The sequence below is a fragment of the Coffea eugenioides genome, chromosome 2 (assembly GCF_003713205.1).
Source record: "Coffea eugenioides isolate CCC68of chromosome 2, Ceug_1.0, whole genome shotgun sequence".
Taxonomy (NCBI): domain Eukaryota; kingdom Viridiplantae; phylum Streptophyta; class Magnoliopsida; order Gentianales; family Rubiaceae; genus Coffea; species Coffea eugenioides.
The window spans coordinates 9,393,647-9,408,463 of NC_040036.1; the positions used below are offsets into that span (position 1 = coordinate 9,393,647).

Sequence of the window (14,817 nt, forward strand, 5' to 3'; positions counted from 1 at the left end):
GGATGTACGCGAGCCGAGCTACTCGCGAGCTACTCGATTGTTATTCGAGTCGAGTTTCGAGCCAATATTTCGAGGTTCGTGACTTGTCGAGCTACTCGTCGAGTCGGGGTGTATTTAAATAATATATATATTATAATTATAAAATGACCGTTATGGATATAATTTATATTGAATTTACAATATACTCTTCTTTATAATAAAATTTCATAAGGGCAGAAGTGTGCATTTTCAGAGTCGAGTCAAGAAACTTGATTGGACTCGACTTGATAAGGCTTGCCAAAAGGTCGAACCTTATCGAATCGAGTCTCGAGTTTAAAGGGAGTTTCTCGAGTCAAGTCTCGAGTATCGATTTTTTGGACTCGGTCGAACTCGAATCAAGCTCCAACTTAGGTACATATAAGTTGAGTCGAGCTCGAGTATAGCAATACTCGAGCTCGACTTGACTCGATTACATCCCTATCCAAGAGTACGCATAGACAGAGAAAAGAATAATATTAATATATTTACAACGGAAGTCGTGTGCGATTACGCGGCATGACGAATCAAAATTTAAGGGTATTTTAAAATCCCGATTCGGCTGACTTCTCCAATTTATCTGCGCAGAATTTTTTATTTAGCAATTTTTTTTTCTTCTCCCTCGTCGTCTTTTTCTCAGTCGATAAATACCCCCACCGACTTGGCAATTTAAGGCACACCCGTCTATCCCACGTATCCTACTTCTATCTCTCGGCATTTGATAATTTTAATTCAGTCATCAGCAATCATGTCTCAGGTACTCCCTCTTCTTCTTCTTCTTCCTCTTCTTCTTTCCCTCCGATTTCTTGTTTGGTAGCATTCATGATTAGTTTTGTAAATTCAGGTGGAATCAGGTTGCGAAGCATAATCTCATAGTTTAGCTAAAAGTTTCCCGTTAGTTGCCCTACCCGAAATTTCTCGAATTAGAACTGATTTGGGTGCCCTAAGATTTAATCGGGGTAATTTGCTTAGTTGAAATTAGGCTATTTTCCGTGTTCTTGAAAGATAATGTGGTTACTCATCTGTTCTTGAATATTTATGTATGTAAAAGTGTCTTTTTTTTTAAAAAATGTAATACAACGCTTTTCACCGCTATCATTTGGTTCTACCGAAGCATCGAGCAGGCAATTTGCAGTAAAATTAGATGATCAATTTATGTTTTGACTAGCAAGTTCAGTAACTTTGTGTTTATTCTTCAGTGATTGGATGCTTAATTGCACTGGTCAAGAAAAAAAAGGGAAATTATTATTTCCAAACACTCTATCTGGAAGTTCCGGTTGAATTAAGCATTTCTTTTAGCTAATTTATTTGCTGAAATCTGTATTTTCCAGACGATACTTTGGATTCGACGATACTGGGGAAGTAGCATGGGAATATAAGCAATGTTTTACTCGACTTGTAATTCTGACCTTAATATTTCTCATTTTCCATGTTTGCAGACTGTTGTCCTCAAGGTTGGCATGTCATGCCAAGGCTGTGTTGGAGCTGTGAATCGGGTGTTAAGCAAAATGGAAGGTTTGTCAACTTGCCTATTCTTCATTTGATTGTTTGTCATTGACACCACTGACTTTGAAACTATCAATGAGGAAAATCTGTGCCCCCTGACCATGTTGATTATGCTCTTCGGATATGCAATATAGCCTTTTGCTGTAATATCTTGTCAGAATTGTGCAAAATCTGGTGGCCACCTAGAGAAATTGGTTAGTTAAGTTGGTGCTTGATTTTACAAATCATTTCTCAACTGTCAAATAAGCCTGTCCCAGAACTTTCATGTTCTTGTAAAGTAATAGAAATGAAGGTTTGTTGATTGATTAGTCGTTCAGTGCTTATTTCAGACTGCATGGTAGCCGGCTTAATAATTCCTGACTTTACACCAGGCCATAGTTTCAAGTGCTATTTTGATCAAAAGAAACTAGTGATATTTGCATTCAGCACTTGGCTGTTTCTTTGTTAATTGCCAAAAAAAAAAAGATAGAAGTTTGCCAATATAGCGCTGAGAATTTAAATACCATTCATATAGCAAGTGATTCGACTATATCAGACTCGTAAACCACTGCAGACTCTGCAGTATTCTATTATTTTTATCAACTGATCACATGTTGAACATTGTTCTATATATAATATTTGACTGTCTTTACTTCTTATAAAGATGGAGTGGTCTTGACATGTTGAACATTGGTTTACGTATAATATTTGACTTGCGCTTCGTGGTAATACTTTCAGGCGTGGAATCATTTGACATTGATCTTAAGGAGCAGAAAGTGACAGTAAAGGGTAATGTACAGCCTGAAGCAGTCCTTCAGACTGTTTCAAAGACCGGGAAGAAGACTTCTTTCTGGGAAGAAGGAGCATCAGCTGCACCTGAATCGAAGCCCGCAGAAACTGTTGCAGAAACTGAATCGAAGTCCGCAGAAACTGTTGCAGAAACTGAATCGAAGTCCACAGAAACTGTTGCAGAAACTGAATCGAAGCCCGCAGAAACTGTTGCAGCTGCATAATTTGGGTCACTAGTGGCCAGAAAGCTGTTGCTTTCACTTATTATGTTACTCTTAAGGAGCTAAAATGTATGTTACGGGTCAACAATAATAAACATATACAATACCTCGGTGTGTGGTGTTCAGTATTCGCTAATTAACTGTAAGCTCCGTTTATCTTTTATTTGAGATGTTCGAATATTGTTCCATGCAACAGAAACTAGAAAGTGTTTTGGCTGTCTAAATTTATCAAGGTGCCGATATTCATGTTGTAACTAAGTTTTTCATTTGATTTTGTGGTATACTTCCAACATCAGTAAATCAGGAACCAAGGGATACGAAGAGTGTCAAGGTCATGCGAAACCTTGAATTTCATGTAGTGGTTCTTGCTGGTTAGATTGGCTAAAAAAAAATGTTGTCGCTCGCTATTCCCAACCATAAAAAGCCATGCAGGACCTTGATATTTGGATTGGTTTTTTCCTCAGCCACCATTAGTTGTTTCAATTTTGAGTCACTTGATTATGGGGCCGTAGGTAGGATATAATCGAGGACTTGGCTGGTAGTCTTCAAAAAATCAAGAACCCATATGGAAGATATTTGCTGCCCATCATTTTTATCTATGGATTTGGTCATCTGCTCCTTTATCATTAAATCCATCCGTCAGTATCATCCTAGGCCATGCATAACCTTGTGCGTTAGCTATAATATCAATGAATTAACATGCATGGGGTGATAGTGCTTTGCAAATGCATTTCTGATTCATTTATTTATATATCTCCAAAAAAAAAAAAAAAGGTTTCGGAAGCGTAGCCATTGCAAACTTAAAAGTGGAAAATCGGAAAACGGAAATAAATTTGCCGCCTTGAGCTTGGCATCCATAGACGCGGCTAACTAACGTAAAAGTCGTACAAAGTCAAAAGAAGCCTTTTGTTTTGGCAAGAAAAAGGCAAGCTTCCAGCCTTGTATGGCTTTTTTTTTTCTGTTCTTTTCTTTAATTTGATTACTTTTTCTCCACGCTTTCACGTACGTGCAGTTTTCAGCTACCATAAGAGATACTAATATGTCTAATTGCTTGCAACAATCCACTGTTTAGAGAAGAAAACAGAAAAAGGAAGTTGTAAGGAAAAGAAAGATGCCCATTAATTCCATAACAGAACGCCACAATAGCCATCATGCAGTCCTTTGCTTCCCTCTTGCAGAATTGCGCCAAGCACAAGTCCATTTTCAGCGGCAAAGCAGTTCATGCTCAGCTAATCAGGTCCGGATTTATCCCAGATGTTTATACAAACAATCATTTGCTCTCGATGTACCTACAGTTGGGGCAGATGGGCTATGCTCAAACCGTGTTCGACATAATGCCAAAACGAAACGTTATCACTTGGACGACGTTGATTTGCTCGTTTTCTCAGATGGGTCTCTCGGAAAAAGCCTTAAGTTGCCTGAGGTCAATGGTTCTTGAAGGGTTTTTGCCGAACGAGCATACTTATGTTGGTGCTATATCTGCTTGTGTTAATACAAGGGCTGTTAGTATTGGGAAGGAAATTCACGGGAGGATATATAGGACTCAGGATAGTTTGAATAGCTTTGTCAGTAATTCTTTGGTTAATTTTTACGGCAAATGTGGGTTGTTGAAGTCGGCTAGGCTTGCATTTGATGCTATCTTGGAGCCTAATTTGGTTGCCTGGGCTTCACTCATATCTTCTTGTTTTCAGTGTGGACAGAACGAGGAAGGTTTGAAATTGTTCTTAAGGTCTTTGAGGGTGGGAATGACTGTTAACGAGTTCACTTGTTCGAGTGTTCTGGGTGCTTGTACTGTGTTGGAGAATTTGGAACTTGGGAAGCAAATCCACTGCCTAATCGTTAAGTGTTGTATTCTAATGGATCAGTTTGTTATTACTGGGTTGGTAAATTTTTATGCCAAGTGTGGCCAATTGGAAGCTGCACATCAGGCTTTTCTAGAGGCTAATGAGCCACATTTGTCAGCTTGGACTGCGTTAATAGGGGGCTGTGTACAACAGGGAAAGGGGAGAGATGCTATTTTACTTTTTCATAGGATGCTTTCTTCTGGTATGAAACCAAGTGAGAAAACTTTTGCATCTGTCTTTGGAGCCATTGATGATGGAATGGATGTACGAGTTGGTAAACAACTTCATTCTTTGATCATAAAATTAGGATTTGATTCATTTACCGTAGTCTGCAATACAACTTTGGCTTTTTACATTAAAAGAGGTCTTGTTGAGGAGGCTCTGAAGACTTTTTATGAGATGGATGAATATGATATTGTCACTTGGAATGCCATGATTACTGGCTTTGTAGGCTCTGGTCATTATGAAGGAGCAATTCAGTTTCTGCGTGACATGCTTTTTGAGGGTTTTGACCCTAACCTTTATACCTATTCTAGCCTCTTGAGCATTTGTGGGGATTTACCAGCAGTCCAGTGGGGAAAGCAAATTCATTCTCGCATTCTAAAACCTGGATTTGATTCAAATGTGGTTGTTGGAAGTGCCTTGATTGATATGTATGCCAAGTGTGGACGTATGGATGCTGCTAGGAAAGTTTTTGATACATTTCCTTCAAGGAACTTGATTTCTTGGAATACCATGCTGGTTGGCTATGCTCAAAATGGGTTTGCAAAGGAAGCTTTGGAGATCTATGATATGATGCAAATGAATGGGGTTAAACCCAATGACATCACATTTATTGGGGTGTTGTCTGCCTGTGGTCATGTAGGCCTTTTACAGGAAGGATTGTGCCACTTTAACTCCATGATTGGAGACTACAGGATCACTCCAAAGGCAGATCATCTGGCCTGTATGGTCAGTCTATTTGCCCGCCATGGACAAACACAAGAAGCATTTGATTTCATAAGGCGTTTTCCAGGAGAGGCAGATAAAGTTGTCTGGCGCTGTCTTTTGTCAGGCTGCAAAACTAATAAAGATGTGGTTTTGGGGAAATATGCAGCTGAAAGGGTATTAAGTATTGATCCTGATGATACTTCAGTGCATATCATGTTATCTAATATTTATGCAGGCTTAAGGATGTGGAATGAATTGGCTGAGACTAGAAAATTGATGAAGGAGAAGACACTGAAGAAGGACACTGGGTTCAGCTGGACAGAGTTGAAGAACAGGATAGTTCTGTTCTCTGCAAGTCAAAATCCACATCTTGAGCAAAACAGTCTCCATGAAGTTTTGAGTGGATTGGCTGCCCAGATGGTTGATGAGAAATATGTTCCTGAAATCATGTTCTCGCTGCAATGTGGTGAGTAAATATCTTGATTTCATCTGGTGATAAACCTTACAATTTTATTTGGTGGCCCATGAAGAAGAAGGTAATATACTTTATTGTGGATCAATAATTGACCCTTTAGGAAATTAAATATCCATGGGTAAACTTACTTTCACATCATCTTGCAAGGATTTCTTAATTTCAGAACTTGGGAAGTAGATTGAGGGGATGGTGAACTCTGAAGGTCCTTGGATGACAGGTGAATGAACTTCAAGGCTCGCTCTTTTAAATTATGCAGATAGTCAGCAATGCATCCAATTCGTGGGCCGGCTCCTGTTGACCATTTCAAACTTACTTGGTGCCCTAGTTGATTTGAATTTGCTTCTCTCTTGGACTCAATCCTCTGCAGTAATTCTTTTTGAGTAACTTCTGGGCACTGTCAATTATTGGATAAAGTCCTTATCAAGTTGCTTGTTGGTGGTTTAATGCTATATGTAGAAGATTCGAATGGCAGGTCTTCCTCAATAACATTGGCTATCTGAAGATTATCGTCTTCATACTCCTTTGCATGGGGAAGTACCTGCCTGATGTAGGAGGAGGTCATACATGCAACCATTACTGCACATTTTATTAGTCAAATAGACTCTATATAAAAGGAGTAATACAGGCAGCAATGGAAGGTAATGGCTTAAGCTCATTGATATTGCGGTACAAATTCTTTGACAGCAAGGTTAGCTCATGGCCAAAATGCATCGTTAGTGAATCTGCAGAGCTGATATGGCATTCTCATTAACAGAATTGGGTGAAAAGATGCTCTAGCTTTTATACCTGAACCTCTTCAAGATTGACTCCTTTGTCTTTGAGAAAGGCCAGGAAGATGCCAAGATTCTCATTTGTTGGTCGGTAATGTCCACTGTGTGTTGAGATTGACTGAAATAGAGATAAAGTAAAGTTTTTGTTTCATTTCTTAGTGTGACACACAGATAAATGAAATTCGTATTCTGTCATGTTAAATGATCCTTTTTTCATGTCTAAACGAGGTAGATACACACTGTATACTTGGAAAGCTTATTTATAATAAACTATCAGTTTACATTTTTTTCCATTGCTTGTTTTTCATTTAAGTCTCTCAAATTAGTCTGATGAAACGATTTGTTTTGGCAACCTTGTGATGCATATATAATTGAACAAGTGTTCAACCATGAAGACTAGCCACTGTAGTGTTACTTAAGTTGTGCATTTCTTAGAATTTATTCTTGAAATTCCTTGTTTCATCATGATTTTCAGACATGAATTTTGTGACTGAAGAGCTAACTAGAAGTATACACATGCAATGCATGCATGCTGGACCATTCTTAAGACCACCAAACCCTCTCAAATGAGTTTTAGTATAAAAGCTTTCAACGAAGACCCAGGTTCATATCTTTCATTCACTCAGATGTGAAAAATAATCCTTGACCTCAAAGGGAAAACAAATGCACGACTCTGTTCCAATTGCACTCTTCTGACATGAGACGTGAATGGACCATCTTCACTAATATATTGGATTTTTGGTTTGTGAGGATGTGTGTGTTTCCCCATTATCTAGAATAAATATTAGTACCGCACCTTTACTTTTCCATGTTCTGCTACAAGTCTCCCTGCAGCTAGAGTGGCACCTCCGGCTAGAAAGCTGGAATGGTGGAAATACCCCTTCTTTTTCTTGGCACAGAGAAGCTGAAGTTAGTTGCTTGATACCAAAGTTAATGAAGCATCAACCTAAGAAATTGTCGACCTTGTTCTTTTATGATCTCACCTCAGCAGCATACAACCTTTTGGAGGCACTCATCACAAATATCCATTTTGCACGTTTTAATCCACTAGTTGTGTTGAGAAGATCTCCAGTTTGTTTGTGTAGAAAAGTACCTTCAGCTATTACATATTCATAATGCAACCTCTCTTGCTTGTTTTGGTAACATGGAAAGAAAATGAAAAGAGAAACACGTAAATGTGTCAAATGTGACGAGTTAAGAGACTATTTAAAACCTTTAAACCTTGTTTAGCCCTTTTAATTTCTTTCTTTTTTATATTGGCTGGCAGGAGATATGGGCAAAAGCATTCTAGTGGTGTTCCTTTACTCTAGAATAGTTAATTGTAAGCCTTATAAAAATTGAGAAACTCGAAATTCAATAAGCATTGTACTAACATCACTCTATCATATTTCCTCTTGATTACTTTGCATGTATTTGTTAACTATAGCTGAGACAGGGTAATTAAACTGGAGGAACATGTTACAGCGAATATATGCACGAGTCTCTGAAGATATTGTCAGAAAGGCACCTATATATGCTTTTTTGATGTGTGATTTTCCTACCAGGTGTTGAAAATAACTGAATGTGTTCCATAATTGATTTCATATATAATCTAATCTGATACTGAGTTCATACAGGTCCGAGATATTTGATGCATTGTTGCCGAAGCTTTGATCTGGGGCATTCATCAAGGTCAAGTTTTGTACCATCTCCAATGTCCAACCTGCAAAAAGGTAACTATAAGCTATCCCACTCAGTGGAAGTATAATTATCTGGGTGCAGCCATTTCCAAACGAGATCAAACTATCAAAAATTGACAGTTCACGACTCCTCCTCTATTATAAGTATTTAGGTGCTTTCACAGTTTCCCTCATATGCAGTTTTGATTAGTGAAGCCTTATAAGCAACTTAATTTACCTAAACGATTACAATAATCAGTTTAACAGTTCCATCTACGGTACGACTATTAGATTAGTCTGATCTGTTGACTTCTTTATAAATTGCTTGGATCGTAGTGGAAGTCCGAATTTCATACAAATGCCACATAAGAGGCAAGAAAAGTTTATTCCATCTCTGGGTAGGAAGGTTGAGAAGGAAAATACAAATCATATCGCATTTAACTGTGATTTAAGGGCACACTTAGCCAGAGGTGCATGTGATGGAGGATAGATATATTGATGTGGAATAATATAGGGAAACGTAATAAGTTGTCCAGTAAATCTAGTAAGCAGTAGCTGTAAGCATTAATGTTAATTCTCATTGGCAAGCAAAGACTAAAGTTTAATGTTATAACTTACCAATAGAAAAATGGCTGTCCTGTATCTCTTCCAAACCATTCATCGTAGTAAATATTCAAGTTATGACCGTACCTATGCCTTGGATCAACCTGTGATCATGAGGATGAAATGATTATGATAGTTAACAATGAAAATCATGTAATACATGCTGATGATGATAATCAAATGCCTGAATAGATGAAAAGACTAGGGCTTATTGAAAGTTTTGTGATGTGTACTTACAGCTTCAATCCAATGTTGAAAAGCTAACTTTCTGGCCTTATCATCCTGAGATAAGCCCTTTCCAACCTACAGAAAAATAAGATTCAGCGAAGAACTTCAGAGTTCAGAAGTACAAGGTCGGAGCAGGGGGGGGCTTAAACTTCAATTTGTACATCCTAATGCTTGCTTTTGAAGCAATTAAGCTGATCCTATTCCACCGAGAGGCAGCTGTTTCAGGTTTTGAGAAATTGAAGAAGGATATGGTGCTATGGTTCAGGCGAGCATAATCTATGGCATGCCACCTTCAAACAATACCATAGCAGGGACAATTAAGGTATCATTGTTAAATGGTTCTTGATGACCATGAACTACATTTATGGGTGAAGAACAGAGTGTCAATGACCTACCAGAGCTCTTCTGCAACAACAGCTGAATCTGCTAATTTACGGCGGGTGCGATAACTCCTATACACCTTTTGCAGCTTCACTGCTGCTGTTCTGGATTCGGAATCATCATTTTCTTTAAGTGATTCTGAGGTTGACAACGATTGGCCATTGAGCTCCATCCGGTGTTGAAAACAGGAGAAAAATGGACATCTATTATTATGTTATATAGTACTAGCATTTGGTTGCAGTAAGTTGGTGGTGTTGTTTAATGAGTAGTTTGACAAATCAAAGACTTGAAAGGACAGCTAGTAACTTGGTGAACTGTTAATCAAAGATGGACGAAGAAAGGACAGTGAGAATGGAGAATTAGAGTGAGCGTCTTTTAGGCTTTAGCCTCTGCAAAGACAGTCCACTCTCAAATTGCAGGGCTTCATTTCTGATTTAAGGTTTCTTGTTTCCCTTAGTTTCAATCTACGCCGAGTGCTTCTGCAGAAGTACTGGATGCCTGTTTTACGGTTATACGCTCTCAACATTCAATTGGTGTTATCAATCAAGCCAGCAAGTGATCTCATTTTACTGCATAATCCAGTGGGGCATTCAAGCCACCCCAGTAACATCAAACACTTTCCCTTTTCTGATTACTGAGATTTGGTGGTCCAATTCCTTAATGTAGTTCAGGTCAAAAGTTCAACTTCCAGCTCCAAGCCTCCAACTAGCTCTTACTCTCCATAGCCCACCTCAAACCATTATACGTTGACGTTTTATGCGTTTTATTCTTTATGGTGCCTGTCTCACCATACTATAAAAGGACAATATGTCTTTTAATGCAAGGACCTAAGCGTCGTAATTGTAGAGATTAGCTTGCACAAGTGGTGTACTGTTGGGAGAATCATGATGACATGCTTAATCAATTATTTGGGATTTGGCATGTGAGGCCCCATCTCACACTGGTGGCAAGAAAGGAAGAGGCAAGGTTCGTTTATAAGCTTCGGTCCATAATTTATTAAATAATTTGAGTTAATAATTTCGCTCAACAGTTGTCGGGCCATTCTTTAAATCCAAGCATTATATTTGGCACAAAATCTATGATTTATGTGTCATGTTAGGCGAAAGTCACTTCTAAAACCGATACGAGCCACCTTTGAGACCCACGCATAATTGAGCGAACAATTTGACCCATATGGACTTTGGATTATGACCAAATGCCTCTAAAAGCTCATATAAGCCACTTCTGGAGGGGATCTATTGATAGTTTAATCAAAATATAGGAAGGGTAAATGTGATTAACCCTTTGGATTATAACCCGACGCAAAAGAAAGGATTATAAGCTTGGATGGGAAGAAAGGAAGACAAGAGGCTGCATGTTTTGGCTTATAAATTACTAAGTAATATAAGTTAATCATTTTCAATCCCCAATTTTGTTTTCGAATTGTTGGTCTATCCCTTGATCCGGACAAAGCACAAACTCAATCAGATTCGCTACTTACTCACAATAACTGATAAATTTGGTCAGGTGGATCAACTAACGAATTAGTCTTTACGATCTACTGCAAAAAAAAAATATCATGGTAAAATGTACTCGAGCAAACTATTACGATAATGATACTAAACAACATTAGGCAACCCAAGGAAAAAAAGAAGGATATCTGATTTACTGCACAAATGAACAGGTATACTGCCAGTATCAGCAAGTATAAAAAGAAATGTATCTTGATATTGCCATTTATTTTGGCTTCTTGAATTGCATGATCGGAGTTTTGCTAAATCCAGCATAAGAATTTGGTGTAAGTGTTTTAAATTTTTCTCTGAATTCACTGAGATGTACAACCACCAAGAAGGAAAATGAAGAATGCGACAATGGAGCTGAGACAAGCAACCGAGGGAGTTCTGACGATCAACATTGAGATTTGAGTCGGCCTTCAATCGTTCAGGTGCTTCTACCTATTTGATAACCCTGTTGCCTGGAAAGATGGCTAAGGATAAATGAGGTCCAATTATATGTGATGGGTATTTGAACCCTCATCTTGCAAATGGAAGGGACCGGTAGGATGAAGATAATACATAGTTTTCCTTCTAGCTATCATTACTACTATAAAACGGGCTTTTGGTGAAAATGTTTGTAAACGAAAGCCTTCTGTTCAAGATTTTCATGATTATTTTCGGGGTTAAAACCTTTAAGAAAAGTGCATCAGAATTTAGAATATCATTTTCTAAGTTTTCCTGATGAATATGTATAGATACGATGGTGCTGGTGTTTCTGGAGTCCTCTCCACCAAGTCGCGCATTATCTGGAAGAACAGCATGGCTACTCAGTGCTGAAAGTGTGCTTGCATGGATACTTCTTTCTCTTCCCGTTGCGCTTTGGTTTGAACAGTGATCTTTAGATACGGTGGAGTTGAGAACATTGAATCCTGAGTATTCTTCTGGAGTTGTCAGAAACTAAGTCTAGCGATTGCATGTAAACACGCATTCACAGGTGCATAGTTACAGCATGTAGCTAGTAAGATTTTAATTTAGATTTGGTTTGAGGATTGTTATACCTTGAGTGTGAAGACTTCTAGATTTAAAAATGCAAGTGTTTTAAAGGCATGATCTGTAAAGAATAACTTCCATGGCCTATAGAAAAATTTTCCTCTTTCTGATGTCTGTAAAAGAGGTCATCACACTTGATAGTTGGTAATCAATGTTTGTATACATGTATGCATATCAGTACACATAAACCTATGCAATAATTGAAAAACTTTCATCCTTGAAGTAGTAAAACATAGACAATTCAGTAATATTCTACAGAAGCATCATAATGATCAGAACTGGAGACCAAATCCTTGTTATTGGGAGGCTGGGGAACGTGAGGCGGTTCTGTACGTCTCAACAGAGCCCAATTCACCCCGTCAAAGAATGGATGGTTCTTGATCGCTGTAGCCCCCATTGTGGATCCCATTCTCTTTGTGGGGTTCTTGATCAAGAGCTTAGCCATCAAATCCTTGGCTGAGCTAGACACAACAGGCTCCTTGGGGAATTCAAGGGATCGAGCCACAATGTTGGACAGGGTAAACTCATTATCAAGCCCCTTAAATGGTGTCAACCCATAAATTAACTCAAAGATGAATATCCCCAGTGTCCACCAATCCACTGCACTGCCATGCCCTTCCCCTGATACAACTTCCGGGGCTAAGTATTCATGGGTGCCCACAAAAGACATCGATCGAGCCTCGATTGGCTCTGCCACTATCTCGAGGGCCCTCCTCTGATGACCTTGCCGCCTCTTTCTCCTTCGCTTATTCTGGAAACATGAAACGGCTGGCACCATACATCTGGGTAGAATGCAATATGACTTGGAGGATAGGTTTGCCTCGACTGTACAAATCTTCGATTCACCGATGTTCAGTGTTAATGGGGAGCTTTCAGGAACAAGTTGAGCCGTTGGTTTCGAATTGTCACATTTTAGGGAGAGATCAAAATCTGTCAACATTACGTGACCATCTGTTCTTACGAGAATGTTTTCGGGCTTCAGATCACGGTAGATTATCCCTTTCATGTGTAGATACTCTAAAGCAGCCACCACCTCTGATGCGTAGAACCTAAATATTAACAAGCAAATTAGTGAAAATGTCAACCATTTGTGGCTAACTGAGTTAATGATTATATTTAAGACAAGAATTTGGCTGTATTAGTTTACAAAGTCTGCAAACACGATTCCCTTTACAAAAAGAAACAAAAGTACACAAAACAAAATGATTTTTACAAGAAAAGAAGAGAGAGAGAAAGTCTAACATATGAATTATGACGCAGGCCGCGACTGAAAATGGGAAGACAAGAGACTGATAAAAAAGTCTAACCAACTCATAGTTTGTGAGCCCACCATGTCATAAATTATTAGGCAATTGTACATTCATTTCTTAATGACAAATATATGGAGTATGAACACAAAATCTAAAAAGAATTTATAATAATGTTATTTTCAGAGCACAAATGCCTGAATGTTATTTTTTATCCACCTCCAACCTTCAAGAACTAGAACAACAATTGAAAGACTTATGCAGCAGACTTATTAGTCTGCGTTTTTGGATTTAAGAGTGTTTTTGGAGAGTGAACTGATTAAGTACCAAAAAAGTTTTAGAAAAATAAAATATTGAGGTACGTATGAAATGACAAACATAAAAATGACAGAATGTGGTGGAAGATTTGCAGCCATGCAGAGAAGCAATACTAACCGGACGGCAGCCTCATCAAAACGTCTCCCTGGCTGCCGTTGTCGCAGAATATGCAGGTCACCGCCGGGACAAAACTCGGTCAACAAACAAGACCACCTAGCAGAATCCAACGTGGTATAGAGAGTAGGCAGAAACGGATGGTCCAACATTTCCAATATTTCCCTTTCAATCCTTGCCCTACCCTCTTTACTCCGCTGTGCCAACTCTTCTTTATCCATCACCTTAGCTGCAAACATGCAACCTCTGGCACCCTTGAGCTCCACAAGATAGACAGTGCCAATGTCCCCACTCCCAAGTTTCTTGATGAAAGACAAGTCTTGGAGGGTGATCATGTTTACATCTGAGTGAATGCTACGTATGGCAATCCACCCGGGATCCCCGTTTGCCGTTGCATGAGGCTTATTGAAGGATGAGGTGTGCCCTGATGCTACCCAGTTGAAGGCTTCGGATGCTGAGCTTGTACTGATCTTTGCTTCAATACCAACGGGAGTGGCAGTGCTTGTGGTTGTCGTCGAGGTTGTGGAGTCGAAACTCGGCGTGTCGCGGTCGTTTTCGGCATTTTCTGCCGATTTTCGTGTCTTCTGAGGAGGTGGAGAGGCTGTTTCAATCATCACTGAAGGTGGAGCAGTTTCCTGAAAGGGTGAGACTCGAGAAGCTGAGTGTTATGATGCTGAGAGGAGAATGGGAAATGGAAGCATTATTTGAAGGTTAGGGGGTTGAAAAGAACAAAAGAATGTGAATTTGGGCCGGCAATTTGTGGTGTGGTCATTCTGCCAGCTGTTGGAAGAGTTCTGGGCCCATTGTGGCCCAAAAGGTGTATTAATTCTGTCTTCCGGTAGATTGCGAAGCAATTTTTAGTTATTTTAATGTATTTAATCTATGTACATATATACATCTATACATATATATATATATACACACGCATCTATACATACAATACATACCTATACACACACACACACACACATCTAGGCTATCTAGCAGCTATCCCACTATGTCTTTTGTTAATTTGGAATTGACAGGAATATTCATGTTTACTGCGCTTCATATAGTGGTTATGTAAAGTCTGCAGCTACTTATATTAATCAAGAACGTTGAATGGGCAATTTGATGGGGAATATTCGATTCTTTTAGGCCACAGGAAGGCCGATCAGATGATTTGGAAGCTATTGTAGACGTTGATTGAGAAGTTTTTCTTTTGCAGGGCTCAG

At 38.9% G+C, this 14,817-nt stretch overlaps 3 protein-coding genes and 1 pseudogene across 5 annotated transcripts; 2 read left to right on the forward strand and 2 right to left on the reverse strand.

Annotated features, from left to right (window-relative positions):
* Window positions 1-660: 660 nt before the first annotated feature.
* Window positions 661-2,764, forward strand: LOC113761163 (copper transport protein ATX1). 3 transcript variants are annotated; one of them, XM_027304026.1, is made up of 4 exons: window positions 661-772; window positions 1,455-1,530; window positions 2,239-2,419; window positions 2,486-2,764. In XM_027304026.1, the coding sequence occupies exons 1-4, from the start codon at window positions 764-766 to the stop codon at window positions 2,511-2,513; spliced, it is 294 nt and encodes a 97-aa protein (XP_027159827.1). In that variant the 5' UTR covers window positions 661-763; the 3' UTR covers window positions 2,514-2,764. The 3 variants fall into 3 exon arrangements, with proteins under 3 accessions (XP_027159827.1, XP_027159826.1, XP_027159825.1); XM_027304025.1 differs by having other exon boundaries at window positions 665-772; window positions 2,239-2,452; XM_027304024.1 differs by having other exon boundaries at window positions 665-772; window positions 2,239-2,764.
* A 786-nt stretch (window positions 2,765-3,550) lies between these two features.
* On the forward strand, window positions 3,551-8,241 carry LOC113760685 (pentatricopeptide repeat-containing protein At3g49170, chloroplastic-like). Its single transcript, XM_027303363.1, has 2 exons — window positions 3,551-6,620; window positions 8,146-8,241. Exon 1 carries the CDS (start codon window positions 3,662-3,664, stop codon window positions 5,756-5,758), a length of 2,097 nt encoding a protein of 698 aa, XP_027159164.1. The 5' UTR covers window positions 3,551-3,661; the 3' UTR covers window positions 5,759-6,620; window positions 8,146-8,241.
* LOC113760686 lies at window positions 5,874-9,790 on the reverse strand (annotated as a pseudogene).
* A 2,274-nt stretch (window positions 9,791-12,064) lies between these two features.
* Window positions 12,065-14,375, reverse strand: LOC113762767 (serine/threonine-protein kinase D6PK-like). The gene is made up of 2 exons (XM_027306352.1): window positions 13,607-14,375; window positions 12,065-12,973 (listed from the first exon to the last, which is right to left on the reverse strand). Exons 1-2 carry the CDS (start codon window positions 14,215-14,217, stop codon window positions 12,166-12,168), a joined length of 1,419 nt encoding a protein of 472 aa, XP_027162153.1. The 5' UTR covers window positions 14,218-14,375; the 3' UTR covers window positions 12,065-12,165.
* Window positions 14,376-14,817: the final 442 nt, after the last annotated feature.

Excerpts from the sequence above, each read along its gene's own strand:
- LOC113761163 (XM_027304024.1), top strand. Across the intron at positions 1,531-2,238 it reads GGTGTTAAGCAAAATGGAAG|GCGTGGAATCATTTGACATT; the intron begins GTTTGTCAACTT and ends TAATACTTTCAG.
- LOC113762767 (XM_027306352.1), bottom strand. The coding sequence starts at position 14,217 with ATGATTGAAACAGCCTCTCCACCTCCTCAGAAGACACGAAAATCGGCA. Across the intron at positions 12,974-13,606 it reads TTTGATGAGGCTGCCGTCCG|GTTCTACGCATCAGAGGTGG; the intron begins GTTAGTATTGCT and ends GTTAATATTTAG.
- LOC113760685 (XM_027303363.1), top strand. The coding sequence starts at position 3,662 with ATGCAGTCCTTTGCTTCCCTCTTGCAGAATTGCGCCAAGCACAAGTCC.